The 25,058-nt window shown below is 42.5% G+C and overlaps 1 protein-coding gene across 4 annotated transcripts in view; it reads left to right on the top strand.

Moving 5' to 3' along the window:
- Tmtc3 (Transmembrane O-mannosyltransferase targeting cadherins 3) overlaps nt 1-25,058 on the top strand; it is a 921,929-nt gene that overhangs the window by 771,274 nt on the left and 125,597 nt on the right. For all 4 annotated transcript variants that reach the window (XM_065440562.2, XM_065440560.2, XM_065440561.2 and 1 more), the window contains 3 exons: nt 2,202-2,288; nt 4,734-4,871; nt 20,691-20,784. In XM_065440562.2, coding sequence (XP_065296634.1) covers nt 2,202-2,288; nt 4,734-4,871; nt 20,691-20,784 — 319 coding nt within the window. The remainder of the gene's footprint in view (nt 1-2,201; nt 2,289-4,733; nt 4,872-20,690; nt 20,785-25,058) is intronic.

The following is a 25,058-nucleotide window of genomic DNA, read 5'->3' as shown; positions in this document are numbered from 1 at the left end:
TTTCTAAGGTGCATGGCACTGCTCAGGAAAGAATTCCAATGGCAATGATTAACAACGCGTCGAAAAACTGTCAGTCAAATTTATCAATTTCCTTGGGCCCAGTAAGGAAACAGTTAAACTGCGAAGCTGAATAACATTGCTCTTTTGGTAAACTCACCAACCTGATCAACTAGTCGTCCCAAATATGCACCAGACCTGATAAAGTCTTTTATTGCAATAGCTATTACACAGACACTGCAAGCGCATTTCCGCCGTCGCCGTCACCTCCGTCTAAAGCCCAAGGGCGATAACACCGTGGCCATGCGTTCTACGCTGTATGTGTGAGGGGAGCCAACGATCACTGCTCAATCCTGCCCACGCGAAAGAGACGAAAGCGAGGGGGAAGCGCGCAGTGTTCTGTCGAGCGCAAGGGCACCAGGGGTAGGGGAAGGAGGAGGGGGGGGGCGTTCTACTCTGGTTACGGCTGCGCATGTGACGGCTGCACACGGTCGCACAGCCGTATCTTGAGAGCGATCTGCGTGCCTGGCATTCTTGAAGTCCTTGAATTTTGAATCAGATGTTCTGTACAAATCCTGCTTCTTTGTCATTACAACCTCCTCAGTTGCCTGGATGTCGGGAAACTTCATATTTCACATTGTTTTAATAATGAGAAATTATCCTATATTTGATTCAATATTCGGTAATCGCTTTTTTTCAGATATTAGTATTCAATGTTATTCAGAAATTTCACTTTTCAAACACCGCTATTAACCAGTAACAATCTGCATGAGAAAGTGTACTGGTGTGCTCGAAAATATTTAGACGAGATGAAATCGTTTACGCATGGTGATAATGTTTATGGGAAAATGTTCAACTGACCCTTCTATTCCATAGTATGTGACAGACAAAGTATCAACCTAAATGTTATTTTAAAAGAAGGGTATATTGCCTTTGTTACTACGATTAGGCACCAAAATATCAGCATGTCCTGATACGTTACCAAATGATCTTTAAAATGATATTATGAATGAGTCTCACATTTTTTGTTCACAATCTTTAATGTGTCATTACAAGAAGGAACAGTGGTTGGTTGATGGCAAGAGTTCTGCCAGAAGGAAGGTCCCGCAAGCTTTGTTCTTGTGGCCTATTTTGTTTTTGTTATATATCAGCGACATTGCAAAAAATGTTCACTCTTCTGTTGATGTGAAACTGTTTACGGATGACAGTGTGTTATTTTCTCGCACGAAAACTGTCCTGCTCAATGATTTTTGAAAGCGGTTGAAGAGTGATGTGAAAAATAAGACATGAAAATCAATTTTGACAAAGTCGTCTGTATCAAATAAGAAAGATCTATTGGTGCTTACATATAAAATTACCAATAAAGCAGTTAGGTGACCCAGTCAGTTAAAATACCTTGGCATTATATTTACTTCAAATTTAAACTGGAACAAGTACATAGAATATATGCCTGGTTTGGCTGAATGCAAGCTTTCATTTCATTTCATTTTATTAGCTTAAAGGCCACAATAAATTTAGTGTTACATAAGCTTCTGTTTTAAGATGAAAATTGAGAGATGCTGTGCCTGAAACAAAGCCCCTGGCTGATAAAACTATAATGTGACGAACCTAAGAGAAGGTCCAGCATATTTAGGGATCTGTGCAGTCAAAGGCTAGTTAATGAGCGGGAACAGGCAGCCAGGTTCATGCTTCCAGAGAATGCAGTCAGTGACTCTACTTCACCGAGCTAATCTTCGAAAGCTGTCTATGCATAAGCAGATTGCACGCCTGACATTCCTGTAGCAACTGTGTAAGAAAACACTAAAGTTAGATTCTAGTTTTTATTAGTGCCCTCCAGGAAGACTGTCATTGTGTACTAATGATCCTTGTACCATTTTATCCTATACTACAAGGGTTAGTGCAGCGAACTTTATTTTTTTTTTCTTAATTGAAAGAGCTTGATTCTGATGTGTTTGTGGAATGTCATTCAGCTGACACTTTTCAGCAACGTGTGTAGCTGCATTGTACATAGTATGGCATAAAATTCTCCCACAGCCCACAGGAGCTCACAGTGTTGTAAATAAAGATAAGAATATTAATATAACACTTTGCTGATTCAGATGCTTTCAGGTAAAATGGGAAAGAGACGTCCTCCATTTGGTGACGTGCAGGTGAAGGTGTACACCGCTAAGTAGTTGCCCCCTTTTGCCTCTTCCACTGTGCAGTCGGCTGACCAAGAACTTCTTGTGGTTCGGGCTCCTCCTTCTGCTCGTGACGCACTCCCTGAAGACATTTGTGCGCAACTTTGAATGGTGAGACTTGTCAGTGGAATTCGCAACTGCTCAGTGTTACTCACTGCTATCCCACTCCACGAATGTTCACTTTTCAGAGTTCAGTGGTCCACTTTTCCTTGCCTAAACACAAACATGGAAGACCTAAAGACAAGGTAAAATTAGGTATTGCTTCGATTGGGTAAATATATCACTCTGGATATCAAGTCTCATGCATCCGGAACCAGAACCGGTTTTACCATGTTCTTCTTATCACCCTTTGCAAAAATTTATTCAAGTTATGGTGCTGTAAACTCATACATATATGTAATATTATGCGTTTATTTCGAATGTGAGGTCTATTTTTGTTTAACTCAATTTATTTAGTTTTATACAAGCTTCCTCCTATTAATGTTCTGCAAAGATTTGCAAAATATTAGTTCCTCAGATTTTGCTAAATGAGGCATCAATGGCTTCTTTGGGGTTCAAGGAATGCCCCAAGACCAACCTTATTGACCTGCTGCCCTTAACAAGAATTGTGAGATTTTGAAGTTGAAACCTGAGAGAGTGTTCTTTTGCAACTTAACTTCGAAGTCTCCAACTTAAGTATATTGAATAGGGATTCATCTCCTGCTTCCTGGATCACTGCATGCATAAATGCCTTTATCAGCTTTATTGAAAAATTGTGCAGTTATTTATCTCTTAATGAGCAGAATGCCGTGCTCATTGTTCATATAAACATGAATATATTGTTACTCCTTGTCACCTAATTCAGTAGTTGCTTTGAAAACATTGAGTGACCAATGGGTACAGCAGGTACTTTTACTCGGATTTATGTCTGTTTCATTAATACTTTGAATGCTGAATCATCTGGTGGTATAGTGACATTGGACATTAGTGACCACGTGCCAATTTTCGTTTCCTACCACTGCACTTGAAATGAGCAGGATGTGCAAACTGAAATGTTTTGCATGTAGAGAGCCTAGCTTACTTCCAGGGCCTTGTTGCCAGTACAGACTGCGCTGGTGCAACAAGTGAACCTGCCTAATTCAGGTCTTTTGCTATGATTATGATCAGTATATAAAATGGCGAATTCTGATCACAGCTTCATAAATAAAAAGAGATCCAGGAGACCATGACCTCACCGCAAAGAAGTATCAAATAAGAGAACAAAAATGCATGTTTGTATAATTTGTAAAAACCCCATATATAAGGAGCTGCTTTACATGTTTAAATGCTGAGCAACAAATTGTGCTTGGATATTGAAAAAGCATGAGCTGAACACTACATAAATAAATGTGCACAGTGCAGATCTAAGAGATGCCTGAACTTTGTATGAAGCAATTTGTGGTGTCAATTGTCTGCCCCTCTGCACATCGCATTGAGAGGGAAGGCTGCTGGGGAATGATTAGTGGCAATTTAATCATCATTCCATAATTCGTGGTGCACCTAAATCTTCATTAGGCACCAGGACAGAATCGTATCATTTAGTTTAATTCTGTACACGAAGGTTCTCAACAGAGATTGCTAAAATTATTGTTATTTCAAGTATACCATTTTGGTGATCCTGTTACCAGCTTTCATGTTTACTGTCAATTTTGTGATTTTACGGTGCTTTCTTTTTTTTCGATAGCAGTCAGTACGAACCCTCAGGGTGCATTTTCACCGTTGTCTCTGGCACCGCCATACTGTTCTGGTATTGACAATGCATATCGTCAATATCTGGGTCATAATGTCTCCAGAGTGCGCACTGCATTTGGCTGCAAAAATGACAAAGCAAGAGTGACAAATCAAATTGGATGCATCGTCACATTCTGCTCGATTGGCTCTGCCAGAGCAGCAGTGCTGGCATTGTGCGCACATGCATTAGCGTTCTGGCTGGAGGCACTGACAGACGCTGACAGTTGCACCCTTTCTGCGCTGCCTGCACTGCATTCCCCATTGCACGAGCTGGACGTGCTCGGTCAGGATTCCTGCTGTGCACCAGTCTTGCATGCTGTGTTCACCTTCCACGTACCGTTTGAGCACCGTGCGAGGAGCTCAACTGCAACCTTGCTAAAATTCAATGCTTTGCCTTTGAACAACACTGCTAATATTGTTTCTCTTTCATGGTCATATTTTGTGCTTTTGTTTCTTTTGTGCTGATCCTTTGCAATAACTAAACCTCATTATTGTGCATTCCTCAGCTTCTAGTTGTGTTCATTGTTTTCTCAATTGTGTTTGCTATTTTTCTGTCCTTGTATTTGCAGGTTTCTGTATGTTTCATTCTTGCATTTTATAAGGCTTCCTGTGCTCGTTGATATTATGGTTACTGTATTTTCTTATTTCTTATGTGAACTTCCTGGTTATGTACTTGCCAACCCTTCGTTTAAAACCTATATAGAAAGGCATTAGCATAAGCAAATGCAACTCGCGTGAATCGTTTACAGCTACGTGGCTTTAGACTGTTTGAGCACTGATGCCAAGTCTTCCCTGTTGGCGGTGCAGGGAGTCCGAGTACAGCATCTTCATGGCAGGCCTCAAGGTGAACAGCCAGAATGCCAAGCTGTACAACAACGTGGGCCACGCACTGGAGGGACAGGGGGATTATGCCCGAGCGCTCGAGTACTTCCTCAAAGCTGCCAGGTGGGGATTCTACGCAATGCTGGCTGTTAGCACCATTACGTCTGAATGATTGCATCTGTACCTTGCGTCAGCACGTTTGTTGTCTATGCAGGAATCAACTTGAAGTTGTAAAACGTTTTTTAGCTTGGTACACATTTTATACTATGTCTGGTCTCCGTTTGTTTAGCCCCTTGTACATTAAGCTGTTTGCTGTGGCCATGTCACACGGGGACTTTCAATATGTTGATTGATAATGATGCATATTTTGAGTGCAACTGACATGGGTCACTGTGAGGCATGTATCCGTACGGTAGGGAAGGACTGCCTTCCCCACAAAATGCAGCAGCTCATTCGGCACTCTCCCTCCTATTAACTCAGAGTTGCTGCGCTCAAAAGGCCGGCCACTTCTTTTTAGGCCACTCTGCTCCCACTTGCCAGCCTTTGATCAAAATGGTGATGCCAGAGGTCGTGTGACAGGGAAAGAAAAATTACACTACCACACACATTGGCCACATTGTAGCCATCAGATCTGGATCAAATGTAGTGGGCATCCAAACAAATACGCTCCTTATAACTGCCGTCGGAACCACACTATACAGTATAACCTCATTCATGCATTGCGGAAAAAATATGAGAGAGGCGTACCAACCTGGAAAACCTACGACCTAAATTCGCAAACAAACTTGGCAGACTCAACTGCATCTACGTAATGCGGCGCATTGTCCAAATTGTTGCAGCACAATGTTCACCGAGCTGGTGGGGTCCGAGCTTTCTAAGACAGCGCATTGTCATTTTTGTGGCTTTGGCAAGCTTTGTTTGCGCACACCACATTCAGCCAAGGTCAGCAGCTTTCTTGGACAGGGCATTGTGGCGGAAAGTGTTGACGTTGACAAGAATGGACCTGGCGCCTGCGTATACTCTCGCTCCCAGCTGCAGCCAAGCTGCACCGCCATTGCTGCAGGGCAGCTGTGCGAAAAGTGAGTGGGTGATCCACGGCAATTTTCTCAGCTTTGATGGACTGAGCAATAATTTTTCACATTTGGAGGTGATGATACTGGCGAAGGAAACACTTCTGCAGTTCGTGGGGAAGACTGCAAGCCATTTTGTGACGAAAACAACTCTGCAAATGAACGCTTGAGTCATAGGCTTACCGTTTGTAATTCTAACGGGCCTCTTGCCAGACACTTGCTGTGCTGTCGATTGCGCACACTGGCGTGAGAGTGTTGGACATGTTGCACTGCTGCAGCACGCATGGTCAAGTTCCGCTATGTTACTGGTGAGCCATCACGCAATGGTCACTGAGTTAGGCAAATCTGCATTCGGGTAACAGCATGACACCAGCACCGTAAAGATTCGAATCACAGTTGCTCCCCTACAGCCGCATCAGCAGTCTCGGCACTGTTTTAATCTACCGGTGTGTATATTGTTGGGTTTTTACCATTGGCTCACGAACGCATTACTACATGCGTCACAGGAGTAGTACGGTTACGTGGAGCCAAACAAAAAGAGAAATGTCACTACACAGGCAACTGGAGTCCATCACATGAGACCAGAGCCACACACACGTAGTGTCACATGATGCAAAACTGAACAATTTCAGACCATAAGATGTATGGTGACTTAGCACAAAATTGAAAAAAGTAGGGAGGGGACTAGGTGAGTGGGCTAAATTTCAACTGGTCCCCTCCCCTCTTTATTTCCATTCTGTGCTAAGTGGCCATAGATCTCAACTTGTTCACTACGAATTGACTAGCCTAGCAACGCTGTGGGGTCTGATGTGGGATATCTCACACCGTACTCTTGGGACAAAGGAACGACAACACAGTAGTGCAAACAATCACAAGGGCATTTATTGCACCTTTCATACATCAATGCCTGCTAGCCGAGTTGCTATCCACAAAACATGCCGATGGGCGCGCGTCAAATCTAGAAGTCCGACTCACCGCGACCGGAAGCGAGCGAATATGTTCGCCCCATGCTGGATCCCAACGCCTGGTCGTTCGCGTGTATAGTCATGCGAATCGTGGCGCGTTCGAAGGCGGCCACGCGAGACGGTCTCGCCGAAGCATCGGTCGGCGCGCGGCACGGCAAGTCCGTCCCGCTCGCTTCCCGAACCCCCAAGAGAGCAAGCGCCTTCCTTTCGGCGCCCAAGTAACCTTGCGGCGTTAGCAGCGCAACACTCGCGCCATCTCTCGCACTGCGCTTCAACCACATCAACCGCGCGGACGTCACGCAGGCCACGCGGCAAAGCGGGAGTACAGGAGACGCGCTATGCAGGAAAAACATCAGGGGAGGTGCGAGGGTCGCGCATCCCCACAACGCATACTTTGATTTGAAGAACTTCGAGGGGTTCTTGTTTTTTTTGTTTTTTTCTAGTGCAGGCAAATAAATCTTTGCACGCCTATCAAAGTGTTCAGAACTATTCTCAAACAGCGCAGCTTAAACAAGGACACAGAGAGAAACAAATACCAAAGAACAAGTGCTGATCGAAGAACGTCACCTTTCATATACCCAGCCCAGAATAGGCATGTGTACAGAAATATATGTACAAGATGCAATCGTAGTCCATCACGCAAAAAGGCCATGGTTTTTCTTCTGATAACGCAAGAAGGCGTGCTCACGCAGCTGTCTCGAACCTTTCTAATATAAAATGCCCCTTATCGTTTCACTCTCCCTCCACAGTTTCTCCTTTCTCTGGGAACGTCTCAGACATGGGAGTGCATGCGCACTTACCAGAATGGCCCGCCAAATGGCTTCCATGCCCATTCTTCGTATTATTGCAGTATTGACATGCTCGATCATTAAAACACTGTCCCGTTTGTCTTATGTATATACTTTACCACAGCTCAAGGGCATTTTATAAATCACATTGCGCATGCAATCGGGGAACCCAGTTTTACGATTGGTGGTGCAGTAAGTACTATTATGCCTTTTTATTCGATTGCACACCGTAGATAGCTAGCAAGAGGCACTGAAAAGTAAATTCTCATTATGTTGGTTGGACACTTTCTTTAAGTTGCGCAATAACTTGTGCACATACGGCACTACGTGCACCGGTCTCCTGTCTCTTTCTTTGCGTACTTGCTTGAAGCTTATCATGTATTGAGGCAGCACTGATGAAGCCGTGCGAGCACGAGATTGAGCAATGTTTATCGAATCAGACTGCATGGCTAACGGAAGCAGTTTCACTCTGTTCTCGCATCACTTCAATACATGAAACCCTCTTGCAGAAAGAAAACTTATAAGTGTCCGATGGTACACAGTACCACACAAGCTGTGAAACAGGTAGGTAAAGATGCTCATAGCAATAGGGTTGGCGGCAATAGCTGGGAATGCAACCCGCAAGGGGATTTGCTGACACCGTTAGGGAAACTGGGAGTGCGTGCCGGCACTTTCACGGGCTGCGGGTGGGCAAGCACTACAGGGAAGGAAGCTGTTGTAGCAGCAGCCTACTGCTCCCAATCATGTGTGCCTCCTGCTGTTTTTTGTTCACATGAGATCTAGTAGTGGAAAACGTGTCATATTGTTGCAGTTTGGCGATGTACTTAATGTCGGGGCCGAAAGATTGTGTTGTCCAGGAATGTATTAGCTGGTAAAAAATAAGCACAACTGTACTTTTTTGTGTTCTCGATGCTGAACGTTGGTGCCAGAAAATTGTACAATATGGGATCACATCAACGAGGCTCTACTGTAGTTGCACACTTTGGATTTGCATTTCAATTTCTGGCAAAATACCTGTGCATTGCAAGTTGTAATGTGAGCGCAGCATTCTTCAATACCTTCCACGAGGTGTTACATCCCGTACCCCGCTCTATTTCTTTTTTGACATTCTGCTTTTACAACTACCACTGCAACCATGGTGGATGAATTTGCACTCATGACACGAGTGATCACATAGTTCTGCAGGCATGCCACTAATGTGGTGTCATACATGGCACAGGACAAAGCAAAAACAAAAGAAAATCACCGAGCATTTTATAGTAGTTTCCTGGTGATCATCACCATAAATTTCGTCAATTTTCTAGTTATGACTGTAGCAGCGCTTACCCCATCGATTTGTTTCAATTTGTGCACCACTTTTGAGCCGCACATCTGCTGTATTCACTGTGCTCTGAGGCCTCGCCAAATTAAGCAGTACACGATGAAAGACTTCCGAGTTAGTCAGCATTTAATGTCATCTAACTATGCACATGTTTGGTGAGGCGATAGATAGATAGACAGACAGACAGAGGGACGGACGGACGGACCGACGAACGGGCGGGCGGGCGGGCGGCGGCGGCAGCGGCGGCGGCGGCGGCGGCGGCGGCGGCAACGGCGGCGGCTAGCTAGCTAGCTAGCTAGCTAGCTAGATAGAGGCGGCGGCTAGCTAGCTAGATAGGCGGCGGCGGCGGCAGCAGCAGCATTTTGTTTCGGCCATATTATACAATATATATTCATTGTGTTCCCAAGAGGAGGCTAAAGGAGGCAGATACCCATACCATGCCTCCTGACAAGGCCTTATCCCCAGATTACAAGTATTACAAGTTGTGGCACCGGTGGCGAGAGGCAAAGCACTTAATTCTCAGGAATGCTGCTCACTAAAATTAATAACACAAGAAAAGACAGCAAAACTTGCACCAACACTAATGATAAAATACTGGACAAAATATTTAGCAGTAAACGAAATACAGAAAATGCTACAGTGAAAACAAAAACATAATTAGTAAATCACTAAAGACAGAACAAACCACTTGATGCCAATCTATATGTTTCAAGATTATACAGAAGGAAAAAGCATCTTTGCTTTTTTCTTAAACATCTATACACTAGTACTTTATACAGCTATTTCCATAATCGATTGGTACGTATTACACAGGGTTGCGATTTGGTTATGTAAACATTGTTTTCCATAGTTGGTTCTAGATCTAGTGGTGGACAATGCAACAACACGTAAATGATATGCTATATCCCTTTCATTATTGCAGAAAGTGTCAAGATCCTGCTTGATTTTTATAGAAAATGTAAACTGCCAAAGTCAAGTTATAGGAATGAAAAAAATTGCGAACGTGACAAGTCTCAAAAACATTTGCTTCGACTGCTGGGCCTGCACACAACACTCGTAGGGCTCTTTTTTGAAGGGAAAACAACTTAAAGGAATCGGTTTTATTGCACGTACCCCATACTAGGTTACAGTATTCAAGATGGGAATGAACGAGAGCAAAATATAATTGTTGCTTGACTTGCTGTGGAGGAAGATACCTGATAGGATAGATTATACAAATAGATCTGGCTATTTTCATTCTAATATAATTTACATGATCTGTCCGCCCTAGGTCGCTGCGGAAGCATACACCCAGAAACTGAAAACTATGCACTTGTTCAATACGTGAGTTGATGAATTCTAATTTGATACGATAAGTTAATGGTTTATTTTTTGGATGAAGGAGCGTAAACTTCACCTTGACTCGCTCTATATTAATTTTCCAAATTAACAAGGCTGTAACTGCAAGCGCAGCCTCTTTTGTACACAAGGCAAGTAGTAAAGCACGCGACAACCACCGTGTACTCCTCTGCGAAGTTCGGAAGAAAAAGCACTCATGCAGTCAGATCAATTCCGGCTGACTTTATCTGCGCCAGAAGTATGTGTAATGCTTGGCTACTGACATGGCATTTTTCCTAGGGCTGGGCAATCGAGTGATTATCCTTCCAATTAATTGATTAATGCTTTGATAATGATTGATCTACTTATGTTAAGAGTCAGCAGCAATGTCCTTGCTTCTCCTTCTTGAAGTGAAAGTAGATAACAACAGTGTCGTTGCAGACAAACTCGCTCATGGCCTTACTGAATTCGAAGGTGTTGCAGCAAGGCCAGCACGGTGGCAAGTGAAGATCGCCAATTTTTTGCCGCCCACCTACCAATAAATCCTGTCTTAGTGTGCGTGTTCGAGAGCATTGTGACGTAGTTCTTTTCCGGCCGGTAAGTAGCTTCTGAACTGGCATTGGCAGTTAATTCATACATCATTTAGTGCGTACCTGAATGTCATTCCTGGCGGATTATGCATTAAAGAGGTTTGACTGTACTCTCACCTTTACAGGAGAGCTCTTTTCACACTACCACAGAACGATAGCACTTCATGGCACCGTATACGGCGGGACAACAATGCTGCAAATAAGGCACTTGGTCACGTGTTTGGAACCGTGTGCCTATTCAAAGCGAGAGCAATGTGAGGCACACGTAACACCACGATGGCAAGGTCTAGCGAGGTGCACAATGCTGGCGAGGTGCTATAGTCTTCAAGAGAAAGACCACAAAGCACCCTTCTCGCTGCTCACCCTATCAGCTCGCTCCTTGCAACCACTGCGTTGACTGCAGCGAGGAGCACGGCCAATGTTATGGCACCGATGCAGGTAGCAAAAGATCAAAAAAGAACGACGCTTGCGCGCTTGTTTTGGAAACGGCCCGAGTACAACCACTTGACACCGCTCCAACAACATGAAGGCTCGCACCTCCTTGCCTCGCCAGTTTATGGAGCAAAATGTTGCTATGGTTTTGTTTTATTCAGGGGTCTTAGAGGCTACTGTAACGATTGAGATGCCCTCTGCAATTGTTCCTTACATAAAATGGCCAATGCAAATCAAATGGGCATCCACACAGCGTTCATTAGCTGGCAGTTTGCGTTCATGTGTTTCCATTTCACTCGGGACAGATTGAGAGGAATCTTTAGTTGTGGAATAATTCTTTGTGCTTAATTATTTTTTCTTTCTTGCCCATAAAAATCCACCTAGTAGTTAAGCGTCAGGTTTACACGACGTCAGCAATGCGTTCACAGCATATCATCGTTCAAATACATATAAAAAATGTTGGCATGTATGTACATTATTTAAAGGAAAGATTCCTACATACAAAGGACAACTAAAGGAACAACACACAGAACTTTTAACACATCCAAAGTGGAACATCCAGCAGACCTCTACAGGAACACAGTCAAAGGAAATTTCTTTAACACCAAAAGGGGATGTCCCACGTACGTTAACTGAATGACCAGTCCGGGCTTGGGGCATTTGGATATTAATGGGGTGTCCAATGGATATTTGTGGTCCAGTGGGATGTGTGGTGACTCAAGCCGGCGTGAAAAAGTTCATTGAAGAGTGGCACATATCTACACACACTCAGAGACCCAAGTTGGTCTGCTGGTTGGTTTCGAACCCTATTAGTTCAGCACAGCAGCCCCATGTGCTGCCCATTCTACTATGGACTACCCAGTGACCCAGACAGGTGGGAAAACAGCTAGGTACATGCATACAAACCCAGCACCCCGAAAAGTGGGAGAAGTGCCCATTGTTAAACAAGCTAGACTTAACGCATTAAAAATTATTTTTTCGTTATAAATTTAGACCCTGGTTGAGCTTTACCAAGCTACCCCAAAATGGAAATTGTACTGCTCCATACAGGTGGGAATTTTTCTACTCCCAGGGCTGTTTCAAACCACTGCAGGCCGCCTCCGCCCCTGAACAGGCAATACCAGCGTGGCACAGGGATTTTTCCAGCATAACAAATGAAAACACTATACCCAGCCAGCTAACCAGACAGCATATTCTAGCTATCCAGTGGCAACAATGATGTCCACTCCTATGGGCATTCACTGCCAGGACATGGATATCCTAGGGGTGCCGAACACATCCTCAGGATGTCCCTCACACAGACGTTTGGCCACACTATCCATGTCCTGCAGACATTCCTTGGATGTATGCTAGGGACGTCATGGGGACATGCTGTGTATATGGAACATATGCCAGTACCTTTTCTGCAGTGTTTGCTTTAATGTCCCTTATGTTCGCAGCACATGCTGTGATAGATTCAATGGTCAGAGCACCCTCGCATCAAGAACAGATGCACCATGTGCGCACATTATGCACACACGCAAGCAGAAGTTCAGTACACTCCAAATTCTTCTAGGCCTTCCACCATGCACGAGTGGCTCATTGAACTAACCGTAGTTTTACAAGAGAATTGGCAAAGTACAATGTACACGCAAGCTGCACAAATGATAGCTTCAGATTGTAATTCAATATGTGAGAAACCACAATTCCGTTTTGAAGAAACTCAGACAAAGCCTCCTGGAGGAATATTCACGTGTTTGCCAAAAAAGTTCCACGTGCGATATCCTTGGAACATGCATGGTAGGATGTTCGAAACTGGATGTCCAGCGGATGTCCTGTTCTCTCCAAAATAGTGCATGGGCACATGATGTGGATGTTCTACGGATGAAGTGTTCTCACTGGGTAAATACTGTAGTGAATGAGGACAACATTGTGTGCATTGCAAATAAGTTTTCACAAACTCTGCATACATGTGGTAGAGCAGCACGTGGGATGGCCTTGCGTGCATTGCAGAGAAGCTCTCGGAATGAGGGGAGCCTGCTGCTGCCATCGTTCGGAGCCTGTTATGAGGCATTCTGAATGCCAGAGATATTAAAATGTGGTTAGATTAAGGCATTCTATGAATCTTGAAAGATATAGGTGCAAATTTCGATTGTTACTGGGCCATCCTTGCTGTGGAAAAGGCACTGTATAGACATGATAAGTTCAATATAATTTTGCAAAGGATGGCTAGGTTTATTTATAGATTAACAAAGGAATATGCATGAGCACTAATCAAGTTGGGAAGCTAACCCTGAACTGGTTGATATTAGGGTCAGCACTCTATCAACCAGGCAAGGAGTTCATCAGTACCAGCATTCTTGGCAGACTTGGGTAATTGCATGGGATTTGTGCAAGAGGTTATAGTGGCCTGGATTACTAAAGGCAGGTTTGAAGCATTGATGTTGTTTTTTTTATAGCTGCATTAAGGACACCTGCTGTACAGAGAAGGATGTGTACTGGTTGCAGCTTTTAGCTCCCATTGTCGGCGACCTTCATGTGACTTTGAGCAAAAACCCAGAGCCATTATTCAGGCACTCAAACATGAACATCAAATGTGAACACTCAAAAACTTCAGAAAATGCGGTCTGTGACCCCAAATCATTTGTATGTGACCTCATTACATACGCTAGCTACTGCCCAAACAAGTTACGAAAAATGCTACCTCCAAGTTTTTCCTAATGTTTGTCCACAATCTCATTCAAGCTGTAACTTATAGTATGCTGCACTATTAATTGTCATTTCCAATAGTGATGTTAAAAAATTGGGCACCAATCTGCTTTGCCGGTTGTCATTTCATGCTTACTTCTACTCTTAATAACGACTTGAGAGCCAGCAATTTATTTTATTTTAGGGATTTGCAGCAAAGCATAATGTAAAAAAGGGTGATTGAGAAAACTCTGCACCTAGTTCAGCAACATTACTAAAAAAAGTTTATTTACCACAAAAGTGAAGTACATAATTAAGACGAAGGCCTAACTTCCACTTTAACGGTCTTCTGTATTGCTTCTTTTTTGTCACATACTTGTGCTAAAAGAACTTTTAACCAACTTTTTCTGAGTATAGTAGTGGCATACCAACAAGCCCAAAGTGTCGTGATAGTGAACTTCATTTCTGCAACGTCTTAGAATTGTGTGACATCTGACGCTCACATTTCACATCAGAATCAGAATTTATTAGAAGTTGGGTCACATAACAAGTATTTAGTAGGCAGAAGGAGGTCCCATAGTCAGAGACTGTATAGGGACCTCCTGTACAAGAACAATTATTATAGTTAACATCTTAAAGCAACAATTGCATATAACAAGAAAGTATGCAAGCAACAAGAAAAGAACGGTTACAGAACAAAATACAAAATTGATTACAAATAATATCAAGGTTTAGTGTATCTCATGGTAGCAGGAAAAATTGTGCAGGAACAAAATACCAACAGTTTATTTACAACAACAAAAGAGAAAGAAAAAGCGAACAAAGATCGAATACAGTAATCCTTGTCATTAATCTGTCAATAATAAATGCATTCTTAGTTCTCTTTCAAATTGCAATAAAGATCTTGCATTTTTCATTATGAAAGGAAGAGTGTTCCATATTGATATGGAAGTGAATTCTACTGTTGTATCTGTTTACCATAGTTAGTGAGGATTCTTGATAAAAGAAAATTGTTATTCAATGCAAATCTGGTGGTACTTTGAATCATCAGGTTAGATGGTGAAAATGGGATCGACGGTAGCTCATTATTCACAAATCTGTAGAAAAAAATACCTAGGTAATATTTAGTCAGTCCAGAAATGGTAAGGATGTTATTCTCATGTAGTATGGAAGTGGCATTAGAAATGCGTGAACTGCAAGTAATTATTTTTATGGCTAGGTTCTGAACTGTCTGGAGAGATGCAATGCAAGTATTACAGGTGTTACCCCAACATATTATGCCATAAGTAATGTGAGAGTGGACAAAAGAGTGGTAAAGTGAGAGTAAAGTGGTACGTGTGAAGTAAGGGCATGTTTTGATTAAGATGCGTGTACCATAATGTTTTCCTTTTTATGTGAGCAATATGATTGTGATATCCTAAGTTACAATCAAGTAGAATACCAAGGAAAGATGAACATGAACTTGGAGGAAGGCGGTGAGAACCGAAAGTGATAGGTGGAATGGATGGTATGTTTTGCTGATGAGAAGAGAATACAACAAATTTAGTCTTAGTTGCATTAATTGATAGCATGTTAACATTACACCACCTTAGGATATTTTCTAAGTCAGCATTTAACTTATTAACGAGAAATGAGATATCTTTATGAAAGTTGAATATAGTGGTGTCATCTGCGTACAGAATGCATTTTGTTGGAGAAAGACAGGTAAATCATTAATATAAACAAAAAACAGAAGTGGCCCCAGAATAGATCCCTGGGGCACACCAACATTGGTAATTTGCTGTCGAGAATAAACGTTGGAAATGGAAACAACTTGAACTCTGTTATATAAGTAGCTTTTTAGTAGTGAGAGAGCAGGCCCACAAATGCCAATTGCTTCAAGCTTCGAAAGAAGGATATTATGATTTATGCTATCAAATGCTTGCATTATATTGATAAAAACTGAGGCGGCGAGAAATCCTTCATCTATTAATTTTTTCAGTTGATCAGTAAGGTTAATGAGTGCCAGCTCTGTGGAATAACTGTGGCGAAAACCAAACTGGCATGAAGAGAGAATATTAAATTTAGAAAGGTATTTCGTTAGCCGTATTTCAATTAGTTTCTCAAAAACTTTCTCAAAAAATGGTAGAATGCAAATAGGTCTGTAATTATTTAATAATGAGCTATCGCCTTTTTTAAAAACGGATGATTTTGCCATGCTTGAGTTCAGAAGGAAATAAACCAGTCTTAAATAATAAATTAACAATACACGAAAGTATATCTGAAATTAAGTGTAGAATTAATTTTATGTTAGCAGGGTGGACCTCATCAATTCCAGTACTTGTCACTTTTGGATTATTTGTAACAGCAGCTATTTCTTCTGGCGTTGTAGGAAATAAAAAGAATGAATGAGGTAGACGGTTCATGCTGATGGTCTGTGTAGGGGAAGGTAAATTGTTAAAAAAAAACTACTAAAAGCCTCAGCTATATTGGCAGGGGAATTGAGACCTTCTGCATCATTTAAAATTCTGGATACTTGGTTTAGTCGTGAGTTACTATTTAAGAAGGCATTCTCCCATTTATAAAAGTTCACAATCTCCTCCTTTTTTTTTTCAGTGTTATTAGCTGCCTGTAAAATCTTTGGCTCGAAATACTGTCGTTTAGCTGATTTTAGTTTTTGTTACAGAAGTTTTTATATCAGGCACGTAAGTTCACGTTAAACGGTTGCCTTTTGGTTTTCCTATACAAGTTATCCCATTTGCGCAATGCTGTTAATAACTGCTGCGTGATCCATGTATTGTTAGAAAATGCTACAGCTTTATTACATTTCTTTTTGGAGGTGAACTGTCGTAGATATGATATAATGTGTGAAAAAAAAAGGTAGAACAGGCCTTCTGTCGGTCGTTTAGTGATTTAATTTGAGACCAGTTTGTATTAGCAACAGCAGTTATGCAGCCGACTTTGTCCAGGGCATCTTTAGTATGTGAAGGAGGGCAAGGTCGTACGTTGAAATTGAAGCGTAAGAGCAAGGGGTGATGATCAGTGATGTCGATGTGCAAAATTTTTGCCTCTGGTGAATGAAGCAGGTTAGAAAAGCATGATCAATAAGTGTACCTGTACCAATAGAAACTTCGCGTGTGGGAACGTCAATTAAGGAGTCACATCCGTGGCTATGGAACAAACTATTATAGTGAATGCAGATGAATGATGTTTCATCGAGTAAATTAATATTTATATCACCCATTATAACAACATTTTTATTTTCTAGTGGTACAGTGTGTAAAATAAGATCAAGATAGGTAGTACATAAATCATTAACTGACGATGAAGGAGAACGGCAAATGCAGCCAAATACGAAATTCTTGTTGTCCTGAGCAAGAAAGCAGTTACTGAATTAAATTCTAACAGATTTGCAATTAGTAATGGTTAAGGATAGGTCGTGTCTTCTTCGATAAGCAATATTAGGAGAAACATATATGGCCGCACCACCGCGGCTGCTCGTTAATCTATTTCAGTATTCCAATTTATAGTTAAGGAAGCAATGCAAATTTTTGTCGTCAGATAACCAAGTCTCAGTAATGGCTATTAGTGAAAACAAAATAATTAGCAATTATAGGAAATTATTGATTGCGTCGAAGTGCTTATGAAGACTCCTCGCATTAAAGTGAATGATGGAATGAAATCCGCTTAAGGGGGGATGCGGGGCTAAAATACTGATTTCGGTGAAAAAAAACGTGTTTTTTATTCTGAGTTGTTCTGAATTACTTGTTTAATAAAGAATCTTCTCACCAAGTTTGGTAGTTATCTGAATAGTATGATATTTTTTTTTCACAAGTTTCCGGCATGCCTTTTCCGTCGGACGCGACTCTGAACAATCTTTTTCCAGACGCGGCCGCATAGTGGGCAAGAAACGAAACGCAAAGTGAATGCCCACAATAGGAAGTTTGTTTTTCATGCTTTGTACAGAAATTGAGAAACTAAATAAAACGACAAAAGGTCTAGGAGGCAAGGGGAAGCTGACAGAAAGTGTTGTAAAAAAACTCACTGCTTACTATGCATCTGCCCTGAAAGGCAATGCTCCAGATGTAAAAAAAAAAAAATGCAACGAGGAGTATTTGCGACACTTTTTCACTCCTACTCAAGAGTTGCAAGTCCCATGACGTGACGCTTGCCCAGTTGGCGAGGACTCTTGGTGCCACTACAATCAACACAGAGCCATAGTTGCAGCGGAAAAGACATGAGTGCCAAGATCCCATCGTCCAGCTTTAAGCAGAGATGTTTCCAAAGAGCTGGTGCCTCTCTACAACATGCTTAGTAAGCCAGAGCTCCTTGCGCGATGTTCAAGGATGTAGACACAGAATGCAAACGAGTCCTTCAATGCTCTTGAATGGAAAAGGTGCCCAAAGACAGAATTTGAATCACTGAGGACAGTGGAGACTGCAGCAGCCCTGGCTGTGCTAGAATTCAATGAAGGAGCACGTGGCATCAAGAGTTCTCGACAAACTGGGCGTTGAATATGGAGTCTAGACGAATAAGCACGTTCAGGAAGCAATGAAGCAAGCCATTTCACGAGCGCAGGCAAGTGCGATGGATAGCTCTAAAGCTGAAAGAAAAAGATACGACACCTTGAAGTGATCACTGCAGAGCAGCATCTTGTTGAAGAGGAGAGCCTGACATATGCAGCAGGGCACTTCGATTAATTTTTTTCTGATCATAAGAATAAATGCCATTCTCTGAAATCTTTGAACTGATTTTTCTCAGTTTGCACTTCTTGCAAAAAAAGAGCTTCAGGAAAAGTATCATTTCCAAACTGCTTCACCAAATGCTGCTTCCAACGTTTTTTCTAGACTGAAATTTAGTGAGGAACGAGATAAAGTACTTTTCAGATGCCTAAATTTTTTCCAACTTATAATATTTAGCAGATCTTTGTCATGTAACGACAGTGAAAAAAATAAACTTCATTTTCAGAGTGATGGCATTTTTACAAAAATGACTTAAAAAATGTGCAACTGACCTTATCCTGCATTATAAACCATCCAGAAGGTATCTAATCACAAATAATTTGTATATTTTCATTATTTTGTAAACGATAGTTTTCCTAAGTTGACACACAAGATTGCTAAATTTCACAGTTATAACCTTTTTTCTCCTTGCACTAGGGTGCTGACATTTGAAAGATATTCTAATGACAACAAGATCAACTACCCCTGCAAACTTCATGAAAATTGGTTGAGCATTTCAAAAGTTGACCCTTCAGCCTAGCATCCCCCCGAAAGAAGGAATTCACTTGATGGGGTTTCAGTAAGGAAGCCATAATTGTTACATCGATTTGCTAAAAAATGAGCTCTGGTCTATTCTGGTTAGGTCAGATACGTCTCGAATGCAGTGAACTTTGCTGTTGATAGTGTTCCTAGCCTTCATTTGGCAGTTGTCCGTCTAAAGGGACATCCAGTTCCTTTGTTTCTTCAAAATTAGGGCTTTGGAAAATAGAGCCTTGTTAGACGGGGTCAGATGCTCGTTTACAAGGACAGGAGCGTTGGAAGAGCTGGAGAATCTAATGTCGCTAAGAAAAAGTTTGGCTTTACGTGCTTTACTAACAAAGTCCGCTTTCTTAGTTCTAGAACAGAAACGAGCGATATTTTTTTTTTGTCATTAGATCTGGTGGGAATGCAATGAACAATGTCCAGATCACTAGGTGATATGCGACAACCAATTCTGTCCCGTACTGTTTTCATAATTGCAACGCAGTCCTCTCCTTGAGAACAGGGAATGCCCTTGATCTCGATATTGCCAAGGCGAGAGTACTGTTCAAGCTCCTCCATCTTCCGAGTCAATGACTGGTTCTGAGCTTTCAATTGTTTGTTCTCGATAATTAGGGTAGCATATTGGCTACGTAGTTCTTCTACAAGTCCGTTGAAGTGCTCAGCACTTGTATTCAAGGAATCAACTTCTTTTTTTTAACTCGACAACATCAGTCCCAGACTCCTTCATTCTTAGCAAGATCTTACCAAAGACGAGTCCATGCTTGCTTTTGGCCATGTTGTTAATCTTAACATCCAGCTCGTAAATATTTTTTTATAGTTCTGCATTCGTCGGCATGGTACGAGTATTAAACAGAGACTCGGATAAAAAAAGAAAGAAAAAACAAATGGTTGATGGCAGCAGCAGCAGCAGAAATAAAAAAGGGAGTAGAAGGAAAACTTAACAGTACCTGCGCAAACAGAGGATTCAGGCTGTGATGTGGGTCATGCAATGCCGCTGCTGCCAATGAAGAGCAGGCATCGATGTCTGCTCTTGTTTATAGGGCGCACTGCAATCTGCAGTGGTGAATTTGCCGATGCACGCAGTCGCAGATTCACCCTGTGTGGATGATTCAGTGCCGTCCAGAGATGCAAGGCGGTGGGATGGCACCATGACGATGGTCACCGAAGAAACAGTGCCCGACAAGGACAACTGTGCAAACAGAGGATTCAGGCTGAGATGTGGGTCATGCAATGCCGCTGCTGCCAGTCTACATTATGTAGTATTTTCTGTGGCAGCGAGGTCACTAGCACTGAGTCTACTGTGCATCGTAAGGAGAAGCAGGATTGGCACATTTGAGTTTGTGCTATGGTAAGGAACAGTTAGCTGAAAATTAAATATTTGTATTGATGAAATAAATAAAAGATAAATAATAGATGGCACCTTTGCTTCCATGAGTGCCATTTTTTGTTCCCATCTTTTACCGGAACATTTTGAATAAACACAGCATTGCTGAAGTGTGCCAAGCAAAGTGCCTACGGTGAACACCTTTCACTCGCTCTCTCTCTGCAGTGTGCAACCTGATGACATTGGTGCTCACATGAACGTCGGACGTACGTACAACAACCTGCTGATGTTTGAAGAAGCGGAGACTGCCTTTAGGAAGGTGACTACAGCATGGCTTCGTTTGCTTTGGCAGGTCTGCTTTCTGCAGCAGGAGAGCTACTGAACACACCATGACTGTTTTTTTCTGGGGGGGGGGGGGGGCAACCCTCGAAAACTTTTCTAGGCAAGGGGGGGGGGGGGGGTCCTTTGCTTATACAAATGTTAATAACACCCGCCATTCACCATAATGACGCGTAAACTCCAAAAAGAGAAATGAAATAAGGTGTATGTCACAGGTACGCCTGTGAGATACACCTCTCCTTTACTAGGCAAACAAGTAACCAGATCAAATGGACTCGCGCAGGAAAGAAGCACATGAAGAACACTGCCAAAAACGATTAAAAAATAGAAAGTGTAAAATAATGATTTCTATGGTAGCATACAACATAAAAAAAAACAGCAGTTGACAACCAAGGCACACGGCCTGCACAGGGTTGTGTTACTCCACCAGCCAATCACAGAAGCAAACAAAATCGTCGTCATGCGGTTTTTTTCAAAATTGCATCGTGCTTGATATCTCCAGAGTGTCTGCTGTTCTTGAAGAGTCTTTTCATCAACGGAAAGAATTAGGTGTGCAACGGGCGTGGACAAAGTGTATGGAGTCTGAGCATTTCACTCTTCAAAAGTCTGCCATGGTTGCTTAGTGGCTATGATGTTGGGCTGCCACGCCCGGCATCCCGGCCACGGCAGCCGCATTTTCCATTGGAGTGAAATGGGAAAACACCTATGTACTTAGATTTAGGTGGACATTAAAGAACCCCAGGTGGTCCGAATTTCCGGAGTCCCCCACCAAGGCATGCCTCATGGTTTCGGCACGTAAACTTCCATAATTATTTAATTAAATCTTCAAAAGTCTGCAGTACAGTTCATTTCACTGCGGAGCCCGTTTTCCTCATGAAACTTCACTGCCAACTGAAGTGCAGCTTGACAATATACTGCATGATTGCAGCGAAGCAAGCATTTTATTTCAGTTCAATAACGAATTAGGCATTCGTCAATGAACATAATAGGCGAGAGAAAACGTATAAATTTACGGGCTAATAATTTTATATTTGTGGTTACCGCCTGATTTGGGTAACAGAAAAAGTTTTAAGTACGAAATATTTGCAGCCTCGCGGAGGAACAGTGGCTGGCGGTTATAAGGGTGTGAGCGGGGCTGCACTGTAGACTTGAGTTGTATCCGATTATAGCAGCGTTTTTTTAATTAGCTCTGGAAGAATTATGGAGGAATATACATTTGCGGAACAATCACAGTTCTTTTGGATCCCTCGTTTACTGCTCTACCAAGCGGCACAACCGGCTCGTATTGTTATTTGGGAAGTTGCGTAACGATGTGTGGCCGCCAGTCCCGTATAACCGTGTAGAGTGCAGGACACTGCGGTTCTAGACGTACTGCGCCCACCGCAGAAGGTCAGGAAACCATCTAAACATAAGCACAGCAGAGAAGTGGCTACGTCAGGCGGCTCGACTGATAACTGTAGAAGCGTCATTCAAAACTCATGGAATTGTTCTCCACTTCCGGCGGCGTTTTCTCTGCTTCCTTTTTAAATAAAAAGATGTTGATCCATAAAGATTTTCATGAACAACTGTTAAATTTGTTAACATTCGCTTTTTCTTCCTGTTTGGCTATTGCCTTGGCTCTTTCCCCTAGTAGATCGCTTAATTTCTTAACTCCTTGTGACTCTTGTTTCTAGTTGCCAATTTTGCACGAAAAGTGCTGTACAGTTACGAAAAAACCAGACGAGATAACGGGTGACAGTCATATTGCTTATGCTCCTATCTAAACACATGCGAAAAGAGAATTCGTTTTTCTCGGCAACCACTGCACGAAATTTGACCAGGTTTGTTGCATTGGGAAGAGAAACGTAAAATCTAGTGATTTTTGGTTGCCAACTTTGATTTAGATTGTAAATATTTTATTTAAAAATTATCAAAAATCAAAAATTTTAAGGAAACGAAACCATCAAGTTTACAACTCTCCAACTCAGCAAGAAAAAATAATATCACAATTCTGTGAATTGCATCTGATGTTACATCTAAAGAGGACAACATTTATATGTTATACATGAATCTAAAAAAATCTGTAATATGGAAATAGAGCTTTTGCTGAACCCTTGTTCACAACGCAACAAATTAACGTAAGATATAAATTGACGTATCGAATTTGTCCGCTTTGAATGATCTAATGGATGACGTTTGCAGAACTGTGATATCTGATTTTATGCAGAGCTATTAATTTATAAATTTCATGCGTCACTTTTTTTTTCAAGCTTTCTAATTTTTGAAAATCTTTTTCACAAAATACAGGCCATTCATCGAAATTCCACTTCCAACAGTCGATAGAATTTAGCTCTCTCTCTCAAACGCAACAAATTTCTTTGAAATCAGTCCATGGGTTACCTCAAAAAGCGTTTTTGTGTTTTACATGTATTTGAATAGGCCGCGTCGAAGTTGGGCCCGAGCTAAAGCTTCCCCTTAATGGTTATTGCAGGGTTCGATGATGGACGCTGTTTCACATTATATTATTTTGCACCTTATCTAACCCATATCGCCAGTATATGGCTCCGAGGATCTGCCACCATCGCGGCGAGCCGTCACTCGAGGAAATAATGAAGCAAAATGACAAGTTAAACGCAACTGGCATTCTGTCCGGCCGCAACTCGTTTCTCGTGCGGACACACCACCTGCCTACGAACCAAACCTCTTTCCTGGTCCCTGGATCAGTCTAAACAAAGAAGGTTGAACTATCGAACCAACAGCAATGCGCGTGACCGTTGAATAGGTGGTGACAACACAACGCATCTCGAGTTAATCGCGCGGGCACCGAATCTATGAGAAAACTGGCCTTCACACCCCAGGAGATGCCGATAACTACCACCAACCGAAAGGATTGAAAAATGCAGCAATACGTTGACCGCAAAATAGCTGTGAAATCTCAACATTGATTTGGCGGCGCTTTAGGAATGTGTGTGAGGAGTGGTGGCATGGGCGGGCAGTGGGGGGGGGGGGGGCTCCCTTAAAGTGAGCTCCCTCAAAGGGAGCTCACAAAATATTTTTAAACAATGAATTCATTGTGTGCTTGAGCTTCTCAATTGCAGTTCCATCAGTAGCATTTCCAAAGAAACAAGTTTATACGAGGGTTGATCCAGAAATAAGGTTCCCAAAGAGCTCCAGCCACACGGGAAGGTGCGAGGCGAAATGGCGGCAATACTGCTGTGCACGGCCGTTCCCCCACTCCCTGTTCCCCCCCGGCTGCGCTTCGCCGCTCATTCTTGGCTCAGCAGCCATCCGACATGGAGGTTCCCATTGTTGATCCTGCCAAATGCGAGATTTGTTCAGTAATTCGCTTTTTGCACGCCAAAGTGACTCCACCTGTGGATATTCATCGTCAGTTGACAGAGGTGTGTGGTGACAAATGTGAGTCCATTCAACACGCCCAAAAGTTGGCAGGAAGTTTAGTGCCGGTCAGAAGGAAGTCCACAATATAGAACGGAGTGGAAGACCATCAGTTGCGGAGGCGATTATCGAGATGGTCCAACGCGAAGTGCTTCATAACGTCACCGTCCGTCAACTTGCTCCTCAGATTCCTGAGAGTTCTTATGGTATAGTGGAAAGAATTTTGACTGAAAAATTAGAGTATCACAAGCGTTGTGCTCGATGGGTGCCGCAGCTGTTGACATCAGACCACGAGGAGGAACGCATTGGCTGAGCTCACCAGTTTCTTCAAAAGTGTCAAGAAGATAAGGAAGGTTTGTTGGTCTCCATTGTTACGGGAGATGAAATGTGAGTGTTTCATTTCACTCCCGAAACAAAAATCCAAATAGTGGCGTCACCCAGAGTCACCAGTCGCAAAAAAGTTCAAACGAACTTCTTCTGCTGGCAAAGTCATGGCCAGTGTTTTTTGGGACTGTAAGGGGATACTGCTGATTGATTTCATGGAACATGGGACAACAATCAACTCAGACAGGTATTGTGCAACACTAAGAAAACTCAGGCGAGCTATCCAGAACTGCCAGTGATGACGACTGGCAGCCGGTTTAATGCTGCTTCATGACAACGCCCGACCTCGCATCTCCCGTCAAACCCAGGAACTTTTGACAAACATTCGGTGGACTGTCATGCCCCCCCACCCACCGTGCAGTCCAGACCTCGTGCCTATTGATTATGACTTCTTCCCCAAGTTAAAGGAACATTTGAGTGGCCAACGTTTCCGGAGCGATGATGAAGTAAAGAAGAGGTGAAATGCTTCCTCAATGGGTTGGCAGCAGAGTTCTA

The sequence above is a fragment of the Dermacentor albipictus genome, chromosome 3 (assembly GCF_038994185.2).
Source record: "Dermacentor albipictus isolate Rhodes 1998 colony chromosome 3, USDA_Dalb.pri_finalv2, whole genome shotgun sequence".
NCBI lineage: Eukaryota > Metazoa > Arthropoda > Arachnida > Ixodida > Ixodidae > Dermacentor > Dermacentor albipictus.
Note: the sequence above shows the minus strand (reverse complement) of the source record. Positions and strands in the feature narration are given on the sequence as shown.